The following is a 24,010-nucleotide window of genomic DNA, read 5'->3' as shown; positions in this document are numbered from 1 at the left end:
ATCTAGCATTCCAGGAATTGAAACTGGGCCTTATGGGCAAAAGCATTTGCGCTGCCATCGAACCGTAGGCATGAATTGAGAATGACAGCCCTCCAGAAGATGCGCTTGGTTCCCATCGTTCAAAGAACAATGCATCCCTGCTAAGTATAGCAGCAGGACAAATGGATTCTGGTGGCAGGAGTGAATCCAAGTGCTCTGCAGTAGGAAATTTTGAAGCGCACATTCTCGCTCAGCGGAAGAAACTGCCCTGCCCCTGCACCGCTGTGGAGTTCATTAGACCAGCAGTTGAGTCCAGTTGCTTTTCACACACCCCTTCCCACCTTAGCCCAAAAGGCTGGTACAGGAACAGCTGGATGATGGGGTCTTGCAGAAAGGATTTTCATGTTATTTCTTTAATTCAAAATATTTGTGTCCCGCCTTACTGTATAAATGTCTACACAGCAGCTTGCGACACTAAGTAATGATAAATAACAATAAAACCAAATAAATACAGAAGAAAGAAAACGGGCAGCAAAAAGCAATTTAGAAATGGCAGCAAATTAAAATCAGGAAGATTGTAAAATGAGACAGAAGAGCCTTTTGAAAACAACACTGGCCATAAAAGCAGCTGCCACTCACAGAACTCCAATGAAGCAGGGGAACTCAAAGGCCTGATGTCTAAACTCTTGTAAATGTGGCCCTAGGTGAGCTTCTGCCACCACTGAGAAGGCCCTGTCTCTGGGGCTTGCTCACCTAGTCTGGGAATTGGGGGGTGGGGGGATATGCATGGCAGAGCTTCTGACAGTGACCTTAACTGGTGGGCAGAGTCAAGCAGGCTGCGAGGCACCTTCAGAAACCCACCTCATCCCAAACCATGAAGAGCTTGATGGGCAATAACCAACAAGTTGAGGAGGAGGGGCTGCTGCCACAAAACATTGATATCCCCCTCCATTTCCGTCTTTTTTCCCCCTCACCAGTATCTCCAAATGTGACGAGAGGTGTTGCTTCCTGTATGTGTTGCACACGGCCGAGGACTTCCAGTTGTGTTTTCCCACTCAGTACCACTGCCGCTGGTGAGTAGGGGTGCCTGCAGGGAAAGGGAGTGTGGCAGCATGGAGTTGTGGTGAGTGTTGGACCATGATCTGGGAGACCCAGGCTCAAGGGCCTACAGGTGAGCTTGCTGGGCTTTTCTTGGGCTAGTTGCATATTCTCTGCCTAGAGCCTACCTCATAGGGTTGTTGTGAGGATACTGTGGGGAAGAGGGAACCACGAAAGCCATTCTGAGCTCCTTAGAGAAAAGGCCGCACGACTACTTCCACACAGCAACGATTCTGCATTTATTACTGTTGTGAAGGCATGTCTGTTGACAGTAAAGTACCCACGAGGGAGTTTTCTGTGCAGTTTCCTCTTGCCAGTCACCGTTGTGTCTGCATTTCCCCCATGTTTCACCACTTTAAAAGGAATTGGTAAATTTGTTATAACTTTATGGTACTATAGCAATCACTGATTTTTTCAGCCTTCAAAAAAAGCCCTCTGGTGTTGCAGCAGGGAAAAATCGGGTCTGCAGAGTGGTGACGGGGGGGGGTCACCTTTGAAAACGCATGCTGTCCTGATGGCATTGGGTCCTTTCAGAAAAGATCGTAGCAAAACCAGGCTTCAGGGAGAGAGAGCATGACGAGGGTGGGGAAAACCTGGGAAATGGACAAATAAAACACCATGTCATGTGGATACTCCTCTCCCCCCTCAGAAAAAAACCCCAACATTGCAGTTTGGAAGCCAAGGCGGAGAAAAACATCTGCAGAAGCCACCAAAGTTTTCGTTTTCGCTCTTGGGAAAACAGAGAGATTTTTGTAGGACTGATCTGGAAGCTGATCCATATGCTATGGCTTTAAGTAACACAGGCCCATGCTGTGAACAACTAACTGAAAGTGTATTATATACAGCATGGGATACATGGAACAAAAGGATGCTGAAGGACTTAGGCATTTTCTTCCTCCTCTCCCTTCTTAGGTTTTGTGAATTGGTCCGTTCTTTCATGTCAGAAGCAGGTGAGGAAGATAGCACCTACAGCTCCCCAGAAGAGCTAGAAGTGAGTTGGGGCCAGGGGAGAGAGGGGGCATCGGGTAACCTAGAGCCGTCTTGAACCCCCGCAAGCAAAAATAACCAACGGGCCCCTTCTTGGCCCCATCCTTCATCTAAAGACCTGGGGGGAAATCCTGCCTTGCTTGGCTTTGTGGTCCCATCAGCTAAGCAGGGTCAACCCTGGCAAACATTCGGATGGGAGACCACCAAGGAATACCAGGATTGCTATTAGGCTTGCCAGGTCCCTCTTTACCACCAGTGGGAAGTTTGGGGGGCAGAGCCTGAGGAGGGCGGGGTTTGGGGAGGGGAGGGACTTCAATGCCATAGAGTCCAATTGCCAAAGCAGCCATTTTCTCCAGGTGAACTGATCTCTATTGGCTGGAGATCAGTTGAAATAGCAGGACATCTCCAGCTAGTACCTGGAGGTTGGCAACCATAGTAGCTATGCAGAGGAAAGCAGTGGCAAACCACCTCTGTTAGTCTCTTGCCTTGAAAACCTTACAGGGTTGCCATAAGCCGGCTGGAACTTGATGGCACTTGACACACACAGTCCGGACCAGGGCCCCGCATCTCTCCGCAGCCCCGGAGTGTGCTTTCTTTCAGGAGTGTGAATTGGGCCCCAGCTTTCTTAGGGCCTAGCAGGTGTGCTGACTGGCCAGGCCCATTGGAGGGCAGGCCCGGGATGGACGTCCCAGGAAGTTTTTTTCTAGGCGTCTCCCTAATCCTGCGTTTTTGGCTTCTGCAGTACAATTATGAATACACAGAATCGGGCAACAGGGTGATTCTGGGCAAGGGCACCTACGGGGTGGTCTACGCCGGGCGAGACCTCAGCAACCAGGTGCGCATCGCCATCAAGGAGATTCCGGAGCGGGACAGCAGGTAGGTGAACATCCGGTGGGTAAATGATGGGGCAGAAGGCCCAGGGGTTAGGGCTGCCTTCACATGGGACCAGAGGGGCCTGGGGCTATTCATGCAAAGTCCGGCCAAGCCTTGAAGGGTCGTCCAGTTCCCATATTTGCCATGGCCCTTGGAGAAGAGAGTACCTCTTTTGTTAACTGTGATGGCCACTCTTCAGGTATTCACAGCCCCTGCATGAAGAGATTGCTCTCCACAAGCGTCTGAAGCACAAGAACATTGTCCGGTATCTGGGCTCCGTCAGCCAAGGGGGCTTCCTCAAGATCTTCATGGAGGAGGTGCCTGGAGGTGAGATGCTGAAGATACAGTCTTGAGTGTATATTTTTCTGTCTGATCTTACTGTTTATCTGTTGCCATTTTTTAAATCCTTTAAAACTTCTGCCAGCGTGGTGTAGTGGTTAAGAGCGGTGGGTTTGGAGCGGTGGGGTCTGATCTGGGTAGAACCGGGTTTGATTCCCCATTCCTCCACATGAGTGGCGGAGGCTAATCTGGTGAACTGGATTTGTTCCCCCCCCCCTACACACGAAACCAGCTGGGTGACCTTGGGCTAGTCGCAGCTCTCTCAGCCCCACCTACCTCACAGGATGTCTGTTGTGGGGAGGGGAAGGAAAGGTGATTGTAAGCCGGTTTGATTCTCCCTTAAGTGGTAGAGAAAGTCGGCATATAAAAACCAACTCTTCTTCTTTTAAGCTTTAAGGTTAAAGGACCTGCTGGTCCTTTCCATAAACACTTGTGCAACCCAAACTGATCTCCTGCACAGAGACACTTCTTAGTGAAGCTGCTGACATTTATCCAAAATGGCTAGGCAGTTATGGATCATGTGCTCAGATACCTGTGCAAGCCCAAGAGAGAGATGTAAAAATTAAAGACTTCTCAACTTCTTGCAAATATGGAAACATTTCTTTCTGCAGCTTTGAGGCATATTCTTAAGCCCTGCAATTTGGGAGGGCTACCAGGACCTAGATGGGAGAACATAAAAAAAGCCCTGCTGGATCAGACCAAGGCCCATCAAGTCCAGCAGTCTGTTCACATGGTGGCCAACCAGGTGCCTCTAGGAAGCCCACAAACAAGACGACTGCAGCAGCATTATCCTGCCCTGTGTTCCACAACACCTAATATAATAGGCATGCTCCTCTGATACATCGGAAGGCGCCATGGTGTAGCCCGATCTCGTCGGATCTTGAAAGCAAAGCAGGATCAGTACTTAGAAGGGAGACCACCAAGGAAGGCAATGGCAAACCACCTCTGCTTCTCACTCATCTTGAAAGCCCCTCTCTGGGGTTGCCATAAGTCGGCTGCAACTTGATGGCACTTTATACACACACACACCAGGACCTGGAGAACTGTCTTGGGAGGCTGGATACGAACCCAGAGCCCACACTCCACCCCCCCAAGACCTCTTTTTGTTCTCCTTTAGGGAGTCTGTCCTCTCTCTTGCGTTCCATGTGGGGCCCTCTGAAGGACAACGAACCAACCATCGTTTACTACACCAAACAGATCCTAGAGGGGCTGCGTTACCTGCACGACAACCAGATTGTCCACAGAGACATCAAGGTGAGAGCAGCCTCAGGTCGGGCTTGTCTGCATTGAGGAAGATTGGCGCCAGCGCTGAGCGTCATGTCAGAATGGCCAGGAGAGGAGAGGGGGAGGGGAACCTCTTTTCTCCACCATGTAGTTCCTTAAAGCTTGACTTCGTTTTCTGGGGTTGACAGGGAGATAACGTCTTGATCAACACATACAGCGGAGTGTTAAAAATTTCCGACTTTGGCACCTCCAAGAGGTTGGCAGGGATCAGCCCTAAGGCAGAGACCTTCACAGGTAAGGGATGTTGCACAGTATTAAAAAAGGAAGAAGAGGGGCTCTTGTATCAGCATCTCATGAGATATTTCAGAGATTAGATAACCAGCGAGCACTCTTGCCTGCTGGTGGCCATCTCTGAAAGTTCCTTCCCTCAGAACTGCCTTCTCCCATCTGTACTAAAATAGCATGCTCAACAAACATCCTTCCCCAGATATCAGTTGCCAAATGGAGCAACAAAGACACACACACACACATTTGGCATGCCACTTCCCACAGAGAAGCCACAACACAGGCCAGGGCTAGGTTTTTGATGTAACGAAGTTAGTGTGGTTCAGCAGATGTTGTTTATTCCATTTTCAGCGCCGTTGCTGGATTCCAGGTATACAACTGGTCTCTCACCCTCTCCTGTAGCGGTGGAGTTTCTCCTGATAGCCATATGAACATTATGGGACCCAAGCTAAGAGCCATAGGGCAAGTGCCCTTGTGCTCTGGCCCTCCACCTCGCACCTCCTGACCCCTTTGAACTGGCTGTTCTCTGATCTGGAGAACCGGGTTTGATTCCCCACTCCTCCACATGAGCGGCGGACACTAATCTGGTGAACTGGATTTGTTTCCCCACTCCTGGGTGAGCTTGGGCTAGTCACAGCTCTCTCAGCCCCACCTAACTCACAGGGTGTCTTGTGGGGGAGGGGAAGGGAAGGTGATTGTAAGCCAGTTTGATTCTTCCTTAAGTGGTAGAGAAAGTCAGCATATAAAAACTAACTCTTCTTCTTTTTCTACATCATCTTCCTTCCCTAAGGGGTGTGACTGCTTTTAAAAAAATTATACCCCACATTTCTGCCCTCCTCAGGGCCACCAAGGCTCTGCTTATTGCCTAAAAGTTATAAAATTAATAATGAACATATTTTCATTGCCGGTGGGGTGTGGCTTCCTTTACTCGTTTTAACTCTCCCCTTCCTTTCCAGGCACCTTGCAGTACATGGCTCCGGAAGTCATTGATCAGGGACCCCGAGGTTATGGCAAGCCGGCGGATATCTGGTCCCTGGGGTGCACCATCATCGAGATGGCGACAGGGAAGCCCCCTTTCTTTGAGCTGGGCAGCCCACAGGCCGCCATGTTCAAGGTAAGGCAAAAACCGAGTCCCTCTGTGGGAGAGCCTATCTGACTTGTCTTCGTTGACTCAGAGCCCCGCAAGACAATCAACGAAGTGTGACAGTTGATTGTCTTGTGTCTGTTTTATGCTTTTTATCACCTCACAATAAAGGAATTTGCACAAACATTGCTGGGCTAAGAGTCAAGGGGTGGCTTGTGCCAGTTGTGAAAGCCAATCCAACCCCAAGCTACATGTTTGAAGAACTTTAAGTATGTAGGAAACATTAGCTTGGTAAGGAACATGCTTCAGGAGGCACCAAACATTGAGAACAGTTGAGAGTCAGTTAATGGGGGGGTGGGAGGGAACAGAGAGAGATGGGGAGATTGGTATGCTCAGGAGTTTATAGAATCCTCAAAGGAAAGATTTCTTTGTGTGGGAGGGAATTTCCAGTTTGTTCATGACTTCTGAATGTAGCCATTAAGTTCTTCCAGTTCAGGTTATCTAAAATACCTATTTTGAAGCTTAATATGTGTGTGTGTGCTTAATTAACAGTATGTGTGTGTGTGAAGTGCCGTCAAGTCGCTTCTGACTCATGGCGACCCTATGAATCAACGTCCTCCAAAACGTCCTATCTTTGACAGCCTTGCTCAGCTCTTGCAAATTGAGGGCTGTGGCTTCCTTTATAGAGTCAATCCATCTCTAGTTGGGTCTTCCTCTTTTCCTGCTGCCTTCAACTTTTCCTAGCATGATGGTCTTTTTCAGTGATTCTTGTCTTCTCATAATGTGACCAAAGTACGACAGCCTCAGTTGAGTCATTTACCTTCTTGGGTCAGTTCAGGCTTGATTTGATTTAGAACCCACTGATTTATTTTTTTGGCAGTCCACGGTATCCCTAACACTCCTCCAACACCAGTATACATAACAGCAAATGGAGGTTATGGGAAATTGGCCATGAATTAGCTACTGGATAATGAAGAAGGGATAGATGGGAATCTGTTGGCTTGGGAGGAGGTGGCCACGTAAGGTGAAGGATAACGCAAGAAAGTCTTGCGTTGATGAAGATGGTCTTGGACAAAATCCTCATGGAGGAAAGAAGCGATGGCTGAGTGAATAGAGGAGAGGCCATTCCAGGCCTATGGCATACCAATTTGACAATAGCGGATGAGAAATGTGGGTGAGAGCTGAGAGGCTATGCTCTCCCATTTGCAACAGGGGTGGGTCTCGCTCGACAGGCAACACTTGCTCCGACCCATTGCTGGCAAACCGAGGCCCCATCCTTGAGTCTGTCTCCTTTTCCCAAAGACAGAATCTTTTTTTAAAAAAATTATTGGAAAACAATAACAATAAACAATAACAGCAACTAAAAGAAGCAGGAAAAAAGCAATCTTCATGATTTAAAATACAATATATCTATATACCCAATAAAATAACAACAGGATTCCTATGCTACAGCTTATTTCTTTGTAATATTGTCAAAGGTTTTCTTTGTCTTCATATTCATATTTGTCTTCATATTCATTGTCCCGTCCTGACTGAGCACAACGCATTCCCCTTTCTCGCCCTTATTTATAAAATTCTCTATTTTATTTATAGTTTGTGACCATAACTCATCTAAACTTATTGTATCTCTATTTTTCTGAAATGTTGTTACCGTAGCTTAATTAAAACATATATTTCTTTAACTTTAACCAGCCATTCCTCTATCTTTGGAGTCGATTTTTGTTTCCAATGTCTGGCAAAGGTTGTTGTAGCAGCAGTTATCATATGTAACCCCATACAAAGTTGGTCTTTAGCTAGATTAGGTACCAGATTTAACAGGAATATCTCGGGTTTACATGGGATATCCATCTCCATTCCAGCAGCTAAGCATTTCACTATTTCAGACCAAAATGATATAGCTCTCTCACATTTCCACCACACAAAGACAGAATCTTGACAAGACATACCACCACACACAGTGCGGATGGGCACTTAAGGCCATTTCTGGGGGGACGACGACATTGTTTACCATCTGCAATGATGTGTCTGGTTGTAGGTCGGCATGTTCAAGATACACCCTGAAGTGCCCAACTCCATGTCGAATGAAGCCAAGACCTTTATCGTGAGTTGTTTCGAAGCCGATCCAGACAAGCGCGCAACAGCTGCCGCATTACTTCAGGAGTCTTTCTTGAAGGCCCCCAGTAGGAAGAGAACCAAGAGCCCAGCAGTGACAGGTGAGAAGGGGAGAGAAAACCCCCCAGTGAGCCAAGCCAGGCTGGCAGTCCAGATTATTGTGGGGGGGCTCTTTCTTTGATACCCATCTTATGTGTATATGTCAAGTGCCGTCAAGTCGCTTCCGACTCATGGCGACCCTATGAATCAGTGTCCTCCAAAATGTCCTATCTTTGACAGCCTTGCTCAGGTCTTGCAAATTGAGGGCTGTGGCTTCCTTTATGGAGTCAATCCTCTTTTCCTGCTGCCTTCAACTTTTCCTAGCAGATACCCATCTTACGGTCTTCTTTTGTCTGTACAGATGACCCGGCAGTTTCTGCCACACCGGAAAGGCCCACTTCAGCAGAGGGCGTTGTTGAGCTCAGGAATCACTCCCCATCCTCACAGGCCTTGCGGCCACAGACAGAGAGTATTTTCTTATCTCCGAGTTCCAGTGAGGTGATCCAGAGGTCCACTTACTTACGGTAAGATCTGGGGCAGACAGAAATGGAATGGGACCCTTTACTTGGGCATGTTCACAGTACACCCAAAAAACACAGACACTTAAAAACACACACACTCCCAAATTTTGCTAAAACAGTGTGTTGGTTTTGACAAGATACTGACCTAAGGAATCAGCTAGATTCTTCATCCTCCTACTCCTAAATGCCTTACTTACTGCTCGCATTTTTCTAAGAGGGACAAACTTGTTTTCTTTTTTATTTTATGGAGTTTTGTAAGGGGCCGTGGCTCAAGTGGTAGAGCATCTGCTTGGCATGCAGAAGGTCCCAGGTTCAATCCCCGGCATCTCCAGTTAAAGGGACTAGGCAAGTAGGTGATGTGAAAGAACCCTGCCTGAGACCCTGGAGAGCCGCTGCCTGTCTGAGTAGTAGACAATACTGACTTTGATGGACCCAGGGTCTGATTCAGTATAAGGCAGCTTCATGTGTGTTCAGATCTTATTTAAACAGAAAGCAGAGAGTCAAAGTTGGTCGAAGTATTATTCAGAAATTCAGATGTATATTGTATTTTATACTCATGAAGTTGCCTTCTGCTGAGTCAGGCCTTTGGTTTCTCCAGGGCAATATTGTCTACTCCAGGCTTGACGTTTTTGGGAGCAACTTAATTGTTATCAAGAGCCTTGGGAGCTACCAGTCACAAAATGGTGGCTTGGGGGGTGGAGCCAGTAACAGAATGGTGGCTTGTACAGGAATCACTGTGTTTTAGAGCAGATCTGCCATGTTTATAAGGGGAAGCCTTTTCTTTGCTGTTTTTCCCCCAGAAAAGCCCAATTGTAACTTACCCTGTAGGGGGAAATATACAGTTACACTACAATACTTTCCCCAGATGAGGGAAATAGCAGCTTTGATGCAGGAGAAAAGAGTCAGTAGCACTCTTCTTTCCCACCCAGAGCAAGGGTGCATCAAGGAGAAAGAGACTAGATGGCGATCTGTCAGCAATGCTGATTCTATGACCTTAGGCAGATCATGAGAGGGAGGGCATCTTCTGGGCATGGAGTAGGGGTCACTGGGGGTGTGGTGGGGGGAGGTAGTTGTGAATTTCCTGCATTGTGCAGGGGGTTGGACTACATGACCCTGGCTGTCCCTTCCAACTCTATGATTCTAGGAGGAGGGGCAGATGGGAAAGGGTGCCAGTTTGGTCGTTTCGCCATCCAGAGCAAAGGTGTGTATATGCGTAGGCCTCTTCCTTCTTGACGAGAAAGAGAAAGTGGAGAGAAGCTGCTGTGGGTAGCTTTAAAGGGAAGGGAAAGTGACTACTGCAGCACTGGAGGACGTCCAGAGAGCTACTTTTAATTGCTTGGAGACTGACCTTCTGCCCACCTCTGATCTTGTCTGACTGGCAGCGGCTCTCCATGATCTTAGGAAGAGGTCTTGCACATCACCTCCTGCCTGATCCTTAGGCATGCCAGGGATTGAACTGAAGACCTTTTGCATTCAAAGCAGAGGCTGCCAGTGAGCCTCAGCCCCTCCCCCATGGCAAATGGTGAAAATGTACTTGAGATTCTTCCCTTTCTCCCAGCTAATTCTAATTCAGAGCTCTGCTGAACATTCGTGGTACACAATGTGAGCATTGCTAAAGCCACGCAAGAGAACTGCAAGCTCTAGGTTTGCTGTTACTCTTGGGTTTTGCAGAGGTTTGTGTTTCCTCCTTTCTTGTGTTTCCTCCTGATGTCTGAGAAGATAAGGAAGCGTTTTGGTGCCATCTGGTGGCTATGTCCTATCACTACCACCCATGATATATATATTTTTAATCACACAGAAAATATAAAATGAAACAGGTGCCCCATTACTCCTTATAGACAAACAAAATTTATTCAAACAAAAAATTCTGCTTTATTACATAGTACAGGAGGTGATACCATAACCATCTCAGAAGATATACTTCCTATTCATGATTAACAGTTTGCAATGGGTAAAAATACATATTTTGTAATGGCGAGCTGCCAAAGATTCCCGCTCACAGCATTTTATTGTGGTTTTAAACTCTCTACGCCACATTTCAGAATAAATATCAAACCTTAACTAAAGCCCCACCAAAAAAATTAAATGACCAAAGTGTAAAACGTGGCAACCATTGAAGCATCACATAAAACAAAAATGAGACAAATTGGGCATGAAGCAGCCAAATGTTGACAGGCTCAGTGAGCAGAATGTGATCCTTTTGCATTCCTCAGCAGTGGCAGCCATACTTTTATTTTCAGGCAACCTAAAAGACACAGATGATGGACTAGCTTCCAAGTTTTACACAACTCTTCCTTAGCTGTCTTTTTTTTAAAAGAGAAAGAAGACAGGGAAAACAAGAGGAGGAAAAGATTTTAAAACGTTGGTAGTAAAGACTGTGGTGTATGGGCAGTCCTGAAGATGATTCTGGAATTTCTTTACAGAGTAATGCAAAAGCCAGCATGGTGTAGTGGTTAAGAGTGGTGGTTTGGAGCGGTGGACTCTGAACTGGAGAACCGGGTTTGATTCCCCGCTCCTCCACATGAAGCCAGCTGGGTGACGTCACACTCTCTCAGCCCCCACCTACTTCACAGGGTGTCTGTTGAGGGGAAGGGAAGGCGATTGTAAGTCGGTTTGATTCATCCTTAAGTGGTAGAGAAAGTCAGCATATAAAAACCAACTCTTCTTCTTCTTCTCCTGAGCCTGGCATTCAAATGGTTAAACCCAAAGCGAAAGAGGTGAGCTCTCTCCAGCCGCCTCTCTCTTGGTGGAAACAGGACACTTTCCATGGCCGGAGCAGAGGATGCAAGTGTCTCTGCTGAGCGAGGCCATGGGTCTAAGTTGGGGCCCAGGCCCTGCCCTTGACCCTGGCCCTACCACTGTGTGTACGCAGGACTCCGGAGGAACTGGCCGATGTTGACCTCAACCTCTCCTCTTCTTCCCATGAGGAGAGCGGCTGCTTGTTCTTGCTGAAGAAGGACAGCGAGCGGAGAGCCACGCTCCACAAAGTCTTGACGGAAGAGCTGCCCAGCATTGCATCCGCCATACATGAGGGCCAGGAGGAGGTAAGCGCTGCCCAGCCCTTTTGTGGCCTAACGGGGACAAATCTTGACTCTGAGAATCTCCTCACACTTTCCCGGCTCTAAATACTTGACCCCTGGCTTGACCTCTAGAGTCGCCAGCTCCGGGTTGGGAAATACCTGGAGATTTGGGGGACGGAGTCCAAGGAGGGCGAGGTTTGGGGAGGGGAGGGACTTCAATGCCATAGAGTCCAATTGCCAAAGCAGCCTTTTCTCCAGGGGAACTGATCTCTGTCGCCTGGGGTTCAGTTGTAATAGCAGGAGATCTCCAGCTAGTACCTGGAGGTTAGCAGCCTTGCTGACCTCTGACCCTTGGTACATCTCACTCTGAATGGCAGCAGAACTCAAGCAGAGATGGCGCTTTCCCAGCACCTGAGATCCCTTCCCTGGAGATGCCAGGGCTTGAACACACATGAAGCTGCCTTATACTGAACCAGACCCTTGGTCCATCAAAGTCAGTATTGTCTACTCAGACCAGCAGTGGCTCTCCAGGGTCTCAGGCAGGGGTCTTTCACATCACCTACCTGCCTAGTCCCTTTAACTGGAGATGCCAGGGATTGAACCTGGGACCTTCTGCATGCCAAGCAGATACTCTGCCACTGAGCCACAGCCTGAATGAACCAGACTCTTTTTGCAGGTGCACAACCACTGAACCACAGCTCTTCCCAAAAAGGCCCTTTATTGGGAGTACCACTCCAATGTACTCGGTCGCCTTTTGAACCACGCAGGGGTAACTATGTGGCTACCAAACCCAAACCTATGGCAGGAGGGATCTCTCTGGGCCAGAACCAGCTTATACTGCTGGCTCAGCCTGCCTGAGGGAGTTGGACATGGACAGAAGTCGGAGGAAGGAAGTTCAGTTGAAGCTGATGGGCAGTCGAGTCAGATGGAAAAAACCAAAATGCTTCTTTATTCTATGAGCAATCAAATTGTGGAATTTGCTGGTGAGGGCCACAGGCTTTTAAAGGGGATTAGGCAGATTCTTGGAGAAGAGGCCTCTAGCTAGTAGCCATGGGGGCCAAATGGAACCTCCACATTCAGAGGCAATAAGCTGGGAAGCAGGGGGCTGTGGCCTCAATCCCTGTTTGTTGTCCCTCCCTAATAAACCGGTTGGCCACTGTGTGAGACAGGATGCTGAACTAGATGGACCACGGGTCTGATCTAGAAAGCCTCCTTATACGTTCTTATCACTGAAGCCTTGGCTGTCAGTACAGTTCAATGAGTGACTGCTGAATTACAACTAATAATGAAGCTCAAGACCATGCATTCTCCTGGATTGAATAGGGACCTGTGATTCCTGTCTCATTACCAATGCTGATTTCTCCACTCCTACTACCCCTCTGCATAGCACACCTAATCCAATCATGCCTGCTAGTGTCATTTACTTGCTTTTGATATTTGCATGCTATTGCCATTGGGTGTCTGAATTCACTGTTCTCTACTTAAGGATAGATGGACTCACATTCTAGCTGTATCTGAAGAAGAGAGCTGTGACTCATGAAAGCTCATACCCTGCCAGAAATTTTGTTATTCTTTAAGGTGCTACTGGACTCCTGCTCTTTTCTACTGCTGCAGACAGACTAACATGGCTACCCATCGTGATCTAGCACAGTTCAAGGCCCTTTACCTTCCTGACTGTGCCTGGCCTTTTTCTCTCTCTGTCTCCAGAGCCCCTTGTCGTTGGAGCACATCTCCCAGCTGGTGTCCTGCCTCAAGAGCTACATCCGCTCTCCCAATCGCAAGCAGCTCGCCCAGGGCCTTCTGCAGCTCCAGCTCCACCTGCAAGCCGATCACCTTAGCCTGTATCACCTGCAGGCGCCGCTCTTCACCTTCCAAGACACTGTGAGTGCGTTGGGTAGATGAGCCAGGCAACCCCCTAACAAGGGATGCTCAAACGTTTACCATAAGGAGTGTCTGGAAACCAGGGCCCCCAGGAGGGGACAGAGTTTCAGGGTCCCTGGGGCCTCATAGAGGCAGGCCAGTGATGTGACTTGTTTTGGCATGGTGTCTGGGTGGTATCGACAGGGTCAGAGGGAATCTTTGTCTAGGGGCTCTCAGCAGCCTTGCCTAAAGTTTGAAATTTCATAATACTAGAACACGGGGGGGGGGGTCATCTGCTGAAGCTGGAGGGTGAGAGATTCAAAACAGATAAAAGGAAGTATTTCTTCACATAACACATAGTTAAATTGTGGAACTCCTTGCCCCAGGATGTGGTGATGGCTGCCAACTTGGAATGCTTTAAGAGGGGAGTAGACATGTTCATGGAGGAGAGGGCTATTCACGGCTACTAGTTAAAATGGATACTAGTCATGCTGTATACCTATTCTCTCTAGTATCAGAGGAGCATGCCTATTATCTTGGGTGCTGTGGAACACAGGCAGGACAACGCTGCTGCAGTCATCTTGTTTGTGGGCTTCCTGGAGGCACCTGGTTGGCCACTGTGTGAACAGACTGCTGGGCTTGATGGGCCTTGGTCTGATCCAGCAGGGACTTTCTTTTGTTCTTAAGAGGGGGCCTCTGGGGAAAAGCAAGTCTCTAGTTCTTTTCACTTGTGGGAACATAAGGAAAGGATTCTACCTGATTGCTTGCAAAGAAGTAAACCATCCCCCTGCCTCCCACATTCTGGCCAGTGGGGACAAATGGAGGGGTTAGAGCATTGGGCTAGGATCAGGGAGACCGAGGTTCACGTCCCCACTCTTCCAGTGGAAGTTCATCGGGTGACCTTGGGCCAGTTACACACTCTCAGCCTAACCTACCTCACAGGAGTGTTGTGAGGATAAGATGGAGGAAAGGAGAACAATGTGAGCTGCTTTGGGTCCCTGTCAGGGAGAAAAGAAAGATTATAAATATTTAAATTAAAATAGATTAATATTACAAATAAATAGAGGTTCTGAGTATTGGTTCTTTTAAAGCTGTACTTTATATAGTGCTACAGGTTTAAACAACAGGCTGCCTATATTCCACAGTGATATCCTATATCCTGGTCTGGCTAGCCCTGGCTAGCTTGGTCTTGTCAGATCTCGGAAGCTAAGCAAGGCTGGCCCTGGTTAGTATTTGGATGGGAGACTGCTAGGGTCGTGACACAGAGGCAGACAATGGCAGACCACCTCTGAACATCTCTTGCCTTGAAAGCCCCACAGGGTTGCCTTAAGTCAGCTGTGACTTGACAGCAAAAAAAAAAAAAAAGTCATCCCATATCAACACCTCCGTCTTCAGCTCCCACATCACAAGATGGCCAGTTATGGGCCTGGAACATTCCTCAGTTTTTTAAAAAATGGCTTCATCTAGATAGTACTCCAAGCATGTTGCCACTGGGGTTTTGAGGGATGCTCAAGTCTGGTTCGGTGTCCTTTGACAGGCTCTAGCCAGGGTGGTAGAAGAGAGACTGTACACCTGATGCCAGTGGGAAGAGGGCTGCTCAGCTGACCTTGCGCATGTCCTTTCCCACCCCCCCACAGGTGAAGCAGGCACTGAGGAAGCTGCAGATTAAGCCGCACTGGGTGTTCGCACTCGACAACCTCATGGGGCAGGCGGTCCAGGCAACTTTCACTGTTCTCTTGACAGGTAAGGTGCAGGCAGGGGAGGTGGCGGTCTGTCCTGGGAGAACTGGACTCAGTCATCTTGTCCTGTGGAGGGATCCTCGGCATCTCCAGTTAAAGGGGCCAGGCAAGTAGGTGATGTGAAAGACCTCTGCCTGAGACCCTGGAGAGCCTCTGCCAGGAGGATGGTGCCAAGTTGTTTTCTGTTGCCCCAGAAGGTTGGACCAGAACCAACGGGTTGAAATTAAATCAAAAGAGTTTCTGTCTAGACATTAAGAAGAATTTTCTAACAGTTAGAGCGGTTCCTCAGTGGAACAGGCTTCCTTGAGAGGTAGTAAGTGCTCCTTCCCTGGAGGTTTTTAAGCAGAGGTTAGATGGCCATTTATCAGCAATGCTGATTCTATGACCTTAGGCAGATCATGAGAGGGAGGACATCTTGGCCATCTTCTGGGCGTGGAGTGGGGATCACTGGGGGTGTGTGGGGGAGGTAGTGGTGAATTTCCTGCATTGTGCAGGGGGTTAGACTAGATGACCCTGGTGGTCCCTTCCAGCTCTATGATTCTGAGTAGACAGTACTGACTTTGATGGACCAAGGGTCTGATTCAGTATAGGGCAGCTTCATGTGACCCTAGAATCCTGCACTTTAAAAAAAATCGCAGCTTCCATAACTGGGGAATCAGAGTATCTGGGCTGTACTCTTAAGAATCCAACTGGCATGCAACTGTTTGGGGATCGGATTTCCTAGCGTGTAATTGGAAGCGCAATCCTGTCCGCTGAGCCACAACCCCTGCGTTTCATCTGGGCTTCTCTGGCTCTTCCAGAGCTCAAGGTGAAGCCGTGGCTCTCGCATGGGAAAGGCTGTAGACCCCCCATCGATGAGGAGGAGGAAGGGGCACTTTTGACGCAGGAAGAGCCGCCCTCACTCCAAATCCACAGCAACGCCATGAAGGGCAGCTCAGACACGCCAAGCTCTGGCATCGGCACCAGCAGCAACGGCAGCTGGCTGGACTCCCAGCATCCCCTGAAGGGCCGCGGGGCCCTCTTTGCCCAGCTGGGCCATCTGCAGGCAGAGACACAAAGGTAAGCCTTTTCTTTGTTAGATTCAAATAGGGTTAAGTGCGTGGGGTGAGGATAGTAGATTCTTTCCCCCTTTGGGATAATTTGGGTAATTAACAGTGTTGGTAACTGGGAGGGGCCTGTGAGAAGGGGCTGCAGCATCGTCAGGTAGGGCAAGAACCGGCCCCACCACCCAATCAGGAAGGAGCAGATATGGTGACATCATGACAGAAGGGCAGAATCCTGAAAGCTGGTAGGGGTTTGGTTCAGTGGCAGAGCATCTGCTTGGCAAACAGAAGGTCCCAGGTTCAATCCCTGGCATCTCCAGTTGAAAGAATCAGGTCATAGGGATGTGACCAGAGACCCTGGAGATCTGCTTCCAGTCAGAGTAGGCAATATTGACCTTGATAGATGGGTGATGTGACTCAATAAGAGACCGCTTTATGTATGCACCCCAGCTAAACCAGAGAGAATTCAATCTTTCCCCCATCACCCATGCTTAAAGTTACCCCAGTCCTCTAAGTACTGTCTATCTGTTTAGGACATTTTTATCCCAACCTTCTATCAAAGCACTCTGTGTTCTCCCTTCCCCCCACTTTTTCTTCATAACAACCTTGTGAACTATGTGAGGCTGAGGCTGAGTGACCAGACCACAGTTACCCACCAAGATTAATGGTGGTTTGTGAGGGGGCATGGCTCAGTGGTAGAGCATCTTGCTTGGCATGCATTAAATCCCCAACATCTCCACTTAAAAAGACCAGGTGATATGAAGGGCCTCTACCTGAGTCCCTGGAGAGCTGCTACCAGTCTGAGTAGACAGTTCTCGCCTTGATAGACCAGTGGTTGATTCAGTATAAGGTAGCTTCATGTGTATCCTAGTCGGACACTTTAACCATTAGACAACACTGGCTTTATCAAGTTCACAGTTCTAGTATGGTTTTCCCCACTCTGGAACTGCACCTAAAACAATCTCCCAAACTGAAAACTGTCATATCACAAAGTAAAACGAAGTGTTTTGAAAATAGGTAAGGTAGCATCCCTACAAGCCCCATCCCCTTCCAGTCCTGGGTCCTGACCCAGCTTTGGCCAAAGAATCAGTTGATCCCACAACAATGGCTGTTACCGCACTAGGTATTCCCAGCGATGTTTTAAGAGTTTGAAAATATTATAAAAAATACTGTTCGCACTTTCTATGTATTCTCACCGATGTATTAAGAGTTTGAAACTTATAAAAAATACTGTTCGCACTTTGTTTGGCCCCTTTAGCTGTGAAGACGTCTTCCAACCATTTTTTAACCGTGGCACCCTTTTAAAGCGATGTTTTTAAAAACATTTCCAAACTCTTGATACATCGCTGGGAATACCTAGTGCAGTAACAGCCAATGTCAGAGCCTCTGAGCCAAATGGAGCCCATCACTCCCGGAATCCATGTGTTCAGAACTCCCTGTAAGTTTTGTGGTCTCTCTACCCACAGTAGCTCTCTGCTGTGGGCCCAGAACACCCCAATCCAGCGAGCGACAGTGGCCTAGCAGTCTCTCATATCACGTTGGGCATACTGCTTAGGAGAGTGCTGCACATACTTTTGGTTGAGTGGTAAACTAGGCCACGTCCCCATGGAGGCCCACCATTACGGACGCGCACAAAGTGGGCTATTCTCTCACCTTTGCTGTTCTGCCAGGTTGCAGTGGGAACTGATGAAGAAGGAGCACGAATGCCAGAGACTCCTTCAGGAGGCCCTGCAGCACGTGGAACAGGATGCCTGGGTTCTCAGAAAGGCCAAGCCAATAGGTGAGGTCATTCAAGATGGAAGGCTTCGGTTGAAAACCACCCACGCCCCAATGCATGCCGAGGCAGGGCTGTGCTTTCATTGTCCACAAGGCTGTGCCTTCATTGCACTGAACAAGTTGGAACTCTGCACCCAGGTAGTGCAAATTCTGTTTCAAGAAAAGCTAGATTAGACAGCCTGCCAACATGATGCAGATCTGGACCAGCTGTCTTACTTGGCATAATTCTGAGTCCACTGGTCAGATGACGCCCAATCTCCATCTTTCAGAAATCCTTATTCAGCCATTACTATGGCTGGTAAGGTTTCATCGGGTTTTGTCCACATTATTTGGAACATATTTTTGCAGCCATGAGGGCTAGAAACTTGTTGGAAATTATTCTTAACATGCTAAATTCTGCAGAATCATTTGCACACAGCTCAGACTTTAGTTCTACTGTCACCTGTGCACAACCCACCCACCCCAGTCATTCTCCCCCGAGTCTGAATCATTGGCATTTGCGGGGCTAGTCCCCCATGTCAGGCTTTTGGTGGAGTGGGGGGAAAGGGAGGGGTGGGGTGGGAGGTTAGCTGTCATTTAGAACCAAAATACCGTACAAGGTAAGGTGTTGTCGGAAGGCATTTGGAAGGGAGCATCTCATCATAGCCTTTTAACGAGCAGAAACCATGATAGCTGAATAAAGCCTCCAGGTTCAGAGGCAGTATACCTCCATATCAGCTATTGGGCTGCAGTAGTGGGCTACTGTCTTTATGGTTTGCTTCTGAGCTTCCCAGAATCATTCAGCTGTCCTCTGTGGGGAAACAGGATTGTCTGATCCAGCAGACCTCTTCTTAAATTTTTTCTCCACTTCCCCCCAGGAATCTCTAGCTCTCACCTGCCTCATCTCTGGAGGAAAGAAGAAGAGGCTGTCGACCACCTGCTTGTTGAGTGGTTGGAACAGCATGGGGTAGACCAAGACACCATCATGACGGTCAGTCCCCTTTATGAGCCCCTGTGCAAGCACCACCTTCTAGCAGCATGAGGTCTGTCCCTCCCCTCATTCCACATTAAACTGACAGTGGGTAGCCGTGTTAGTCTGTCTGCAGTAGTAGAAAAGGGCAAGAGTCCAGTAGCACCTTAAAGACTAACAAAAATATTTTCTGGTAGGGTTTGAGCTTTTGTGAGCCACAGCTCACTTCTTCCGGTATCGTCCCCTTTCAGAAATGATAAAACACTCTTGATATTTGTCGATGTTGCGGAGCCAGGCCTGAAAGTGCACAAATGCCCTTTATGTGGAGTCAGACCATCGATCTCTCACCTTCTACCCAGGCAGCAATGCTCCAGGGTCTCAGGCAGAAATCTTTCTTAACACCTACAACTGGATCCTTTTAATTGGCAATGCTGGGGATTGAACCTGGGACCTTCTGCATGCCAAGCAGATGCTCAGCCACTGAGCCATGGCTCCTCCCCAGTGGCAGGAGCCCTGTTCACATGTTATAGTGAGGGTTGCCAGCTCCAGCTTGGGAATTCCCTAGAGGTTTTGGGAGGGAGCTCTGCAGGGGATGTGATGTCATAGCGTCTTCCCTCTGAAGCTGTCATTTCCTCCAAGGGAATTGATCTCTCTAGGCTGGAGGTCAGTTGTAATTCCGGGAGAACGTCAGGCCTCACCTGGAGGTTGCACAAAGGCTCATAAATCAACAGTCCATAATAGGAAATTAATTTCCTATTGTGGACTGTTGATTTATGAGCCTTCGTGCTGCCTCTTCTATGAAGTATTCTTAATACTGGCACAGGTTAATTTTGAAGATTGCTTACCTGGAAGCTGGCAACCCTGTGCACATACACCCTGCATGTATGTTCAGACACCTGTTCGAAATAGAATCATAGAGTGGGAAGGGACCCCCCAGGGTCATCTAGTCCAACCCCCTGCACAATACAGGAAATTCACAAGCCAACACTTGTTCACTTTACTAACGAAACCAGGGACCAGTACCTGGCTCAGTGTGGCGTTTAATTCACGTGACTGGCAGTATATGTCGTGAATGTAACACATAAAGAAAAATTAAATGTTCATCGTTGTGGTGATCACTTCGTGAACAAGTGACAGGTAAGTGCAACCCTGTTTACACTGTACGTGAATTGCACAGGCACACATTGTAACTTGTGAACATGACCTGTGTGTAGGGGAGTACTGGTAGTCATGAGCACCTGAGCCCAGTGGGACCCTTTGCAATCTCTCCGCATACCCGGTAAGGCCTTGATCAGGCAGCACGTTCTAGCAAATGCAGCCCCGCTTCCAAAGGCAGTTGCTTGGGGCTCGGTTGCCCTGGTTCAGCCACCGCCCCATTTTCTTCAGATGCTCTATGAGGAAGCAAGATTTAAGCTAATTTCCCCTCTCCTTAATCTAGCAAAGGACAGCTCTGAGGGAGGCTGAGGAATCTCCTATGGGAAGGGTCAGGCCGGACGATGAAACAAGTAGCTAAATTCTGTGCTGCAACATACAAGATCCGCCCGACAAAGCGGGGGCTTGGCAATCTAGCCTAAAACGGAAAATGTTATTTTAATCTGAGGTTTTTAGCTTATTTATTTATCTATTTAAGAATTATATATCCCAGTTTTAGATATTGTATCTTTTAATTCTATTTTGTAATTGATATGAATATTTTAATGGCTTTGCCTTATTCATAAATCTGATTAGCAGTCACATATAAAGTCCGCTTCTTAAAGTTGGGTCATGGCAACTAGATCATTTTTTATAATTTTTCTTTTAATATTTAGTGAATTTTAGTTTCTTAAATATTAGTCAAGAATTTTAACCAGGTATTGTCTTTTTAAAATTGATGTAATCTTTTATCTCATGTATAGATGATACTAATGTTTTACTGGCATATGCCATACTAATAAATCTAATTCTGATTCAGCCACCCCCAGCTTCTCTGTCAGGAATGTGCTGTGCATATTCCCCCCCCCCCCACACACACACACAGGAGACATTCTGTTGCTCCCCAAACATCTGGCCAGTTGTCACTAACACTTCTTTCCCTCCTCCTCAGCTTACAGACCACGGCTTCACCCTGCCCATCTTGTTGAACTGTGCTACCCAAGATGACCTCCGGTATACCTGCATCAGGTAGGGCTGCAAGCTTGCGCTCCCCCCTGGGTATGTCTCATTTTAAGACCAAAGATAAAGTAAATTAACGGAAGCATTGTTGGTCAGAAGCTTCCCTCCCCAACATGGTGTGGAGAAAACAGTTTTTCCCCCTCCCCCTAATATTAGAACGTGGGGAGAGAAGATGGCATGGTGTAGCCCTCTCATCAGATATTGGAAGCTAAGCAGAGTCAGTCCTTGGAAGGGAGACCACCAAAGAAGGCTCTGCAGAGGCAGGCCATGGCAAAACCACCTCTGCTTCTCACTTGCCTTGGAAACCCCTTGCTAGGGTCGCTGTAAGTCGGCTGCAACTTGACGGCGCTTTACACACACAGTACTAGAACATGGAGTCACTCCACAGAACAAATTGACAGTGGATTCAAGGCACCCATAAAAAGAACTCCGTTTCACACAGCAGATAGTTGACTTGTGGCAGTCACGGTCACCAGATGTGGTGACTGCCAACTGTGTAAGATGGGTTTTAAAAGAGGGTTGGACAGATTACTGGAGGACAGCAGAACACCTCTGCTAGTCAGATGCTGAGGAGCAGTCTACCGGCAATGGGCGTTGCCTGCCAGCCCTGCAGCATCTGTGTGGACACTGCATCCAACTGGATCTGGACTAGATGAACCATTGGTCTGATCCAGCAAGGCTGCTTTTAGGACATGTGATGTGGTTGCAAGCAGCAGGTATAGAGCAGCACGATATGGATCTGGGCTGCAGCCAGGGGGAAGAACTCTCTACTCCCCTAAGGGCTGTTCCCCTGATCAAAAAGCCCCCTTTTAAGCAGTAGTAGGGGGGGAGTAGTAGTAGGGGGAGAGTAGTGGGGGGGGGGAATAGTAGGCTGTCAAAGACAGGACATTTTGGAGGACATTGATTCATAGGGTCACCATGAGTCGGAAGCAACTTGACAGCACTTAACACACACAGGAGGGGGGAAACCCTAATACCCAGATTAAACCTGTCTTTTAAAGAAAAAAAAACCCTACCAGGGTTAAAGGCCTGGGGGAAGGCTTTTTCAACTAACAGAACAGCATAAGGTTAATGAACACCGCAGTTCCAATCTGTATTCTCCCCCCTCCTTTACAGCTAACAGTGCCAGCCTAAATAGCGTTACACCCTTCTAAGCCCAATGAAATCAGTGGACTTTGAAAGGCATAATTGTGTTTATGATTGCACTCTAAATTACACACTAGAGGAACCAGTACAGCCCTGTCATTTTGCTCAGTCCTAAAAGCGAAATGAAATCTCTGTGGTCAGAGGCAGCATCTTTGAGCCGATCTATGTGTTATCTTCTTTCACACGCTCCCCACAGCTGCTGTATGGCTATGGGGAATACATGAAAAAGGTAATGTGTAGTGTGGCTTTCTGAGAATACCCGATATTAGAAATTAACAGAAGGGGAAGGGGGGGCATGATAAACAGGCTGCTGCCAGAAACAGATGGGCGGTTTTAGAAGGACCTTTGCCTAATCAAGCCAGGCAATTAAAAAAAAAAATTCCCCACTGGGAGCTCCTAAAGTAGTGATCCCCTACCCATGGGTGCGAAGGTGCCTGATATCTTTCCTGGCACCAAGGCGAAGAGTCAATCCCTCAATTTCATTGGAGCAGGAGGCATTTCAGAAGAGCCCTATTTGAAAACAGCTGCTTCCATCACAAAAAAGCTAGGTTTGTGGGTGGTCCCACCATTTTGCACCCAGCCCTGATGGCAGCCCTTTCAACTGGCCCCCATGGCAGCCATTTTATGATTGGCCCCATCAACCCATGGCAGCCATTTTGGTGTGGCACTTGTGACCTCTTCTCAAAATTCCAAAAGTGCCCACAGCTTCAAAAAGGTTAGGGACCCCACCCTAAAGCCTTTCTTAGAGCCAGCATGGTGTAGTGGTTAAGAGCGGTGGTTAGGAGCGGTGGACTCTAATCTGGAGAACTGGGTTTGATTCCCCACTCCTCCACGAGTAGCGGACTCTAATCTGGTGAACTAGGTTGGTTTCCCCACTCCTACACATGAAGCCAGATGGGTGACCTTGGGCTAGTCACAGCTCTTAGAGCTCTCTCAGCCCCACCAAACTCATAGGGCATCTGTTGTAGGGAAGGGAAGGTGATTGTAAGTCGGTTTGATTCTCCCTTAAGTGGTAGAGAAAGGTGGCATATAAAAACCAACTCTTCTTCTTCTTTCTGCCACTTTGCAAAGCCAACCCCCCTCATGACAAAGCATCCAGACCTCAGGAAGCACGATAAGCAACCTACAGTTTATTTTGGTTGTGAAACAGAGGCGCAGTTCCCTCAGCAAGCAGGCACGTAGCCTGTGACCCAAGGGTCCCCACTCCTATCGAAGCCAGCCACTACCTCTTGAAGTGGGAAAAAGAACCAAACTCACAGAAGCCATTTAAAGAGGTAGCATTCGATAGATTAAGACCCTTCACTGATGACTGCAGTTCTTTGGGGCAGCGGAATCATTTCCAGGGCCACCCCCATGGTTTTGAATGGTCAGGTTTTGGAAGACGGGCCGAGGGAGCTGCAGTGCCTTTCATGCCCTTAACTGTTCCTCCGCCGTAGTCCAAGGCATCATAAGTCACATCAGCCTAACCAGCAAGATGTTTAATGCACCTGATTGTCCTCTTCTTCTGGCAGAGGCGGAATGGTGTGCTGTATCTGGAGGGCCATCACGGAACATCGGCAAAGCCTCGGCCAGCAGTCCAGAGCAGAGTGAGAGGGCAGGGTGGACAATGTCTTGAGCCATACGGACCCCAACGTCGCCAGGCTGTATTCTTGCCAAGCCATAAGGAAGCTCAACAGCAGATGCTTCAGTCCCCGCCTTGCCTCAGTGAAAGCTGGCTGCTGAAATCTCACCTGCCTTTTGGTGAGGGAAGGTGGAAAAGTCTGTCCCAGGCCCCCCCTCTTGGAA

At 48.2% G+C, this 24,010-nt stretch overlaps 1 protein-coding gene across 1 annotated transcript in view; it reads left to right on the top strand.

The window, feature by feature from the left end:
* MAP3K6 (mitogen-activated protein kinase kinase kinase 6) overlaps nucleotides 1–23,849 on the top strand; it is a 67,757-nt gene extending 43,908 nt beyond the window's left edge. Inside the window, exons 13-29 of the mRNA XM_056846133.1 lie at nucleotides 957–1,052; nucleotides 1,990–2,068; nucleotides 2,807–2,940; nucleotides 3,137–3,264; nucleotides 4,394–4,530; nucleotides 4,689–4,794; nucleotides 5,742–5,899; nucleotides 7,905–8,082; nucleotides 8,382–8,544; nucleotides 11,414–11,585; nucleotides 13,269–13,442; nucleotides 15,059–15,164; nucleotides 15,961–16,219; nucleotides 17,874–17,983; nucleotides 18,837–18,949; nucleotides 21,012–21,088; nucleotides 23,737–23,849. Coding sequence (XP_056702111.1) covers nucleotides 957–1,052; nucleotides 1,990–2,068; nucleotides 2,807–2,940; nucleotides 3,137–3,264; nucleotides 4,394–4,530; nucleotides 4,689–4,794; nucleotides 5,742–5,899; nucleotides 7,905–8,082; nucleotides 8,382–8,544; nucleotides 11,414–11,585; nucleotides 13,269–13,442; nucleotides 15,059–15,164; nucleotides 15,961–16,219; nucleotides 17,874–17,983; nucleotides 18,837–18,949; nucleotides 21,012–21,088; nucleotides 23,737–23,815 — 2,269 coding nt within the window. The 3' untranslated portion in view covers nucleotides 23,816–23,849. The remainder of the gene's footprint in view (nucleotides 1–956; nucleotides 1,053–1,989; nucleotides 2,069–2,806; nucleotides 2,941–3,136; nucleotides 3,265–4,393; nucleotides 4,531–4,688; nucleotides 4,795–5,741; nucleotides 5,900–7,904; nucleotides 8,083–8,381; nucleotides 8,545–11,413; nucleotides 11,586–13,268; nucleotides 13,443–15,058; nucleotides 15,165–15,960; nucleotides 16,220–17,873; nucleotides 17,984–18,836; nucleotides 18,950–21,011; nucleotides 21,089–23,736) is intronic.
* The last annotated feature ends 161 nt before the right edge of the window (nucleotides 23,850–24,010 follow it).

This window comes from Euleptes europaea, chromosome 3 (assembly GCF_029931775.1).
Source record: "Euleptes europaea isolate rEulEur1 chromosome 3, rEulEur1.hap1, whole genome shotgun sequence".
NCBI lineage: Eukaryota > Metazoa > Chordata > Lepidosauria > Squamata > Sphaerodactylidae > Euleptes > Euleptes europaea.
Note: the sequence above shows the minus strand (reverse complement) of the source record. Positions and strands in the feature narration are given on the sequence as shown.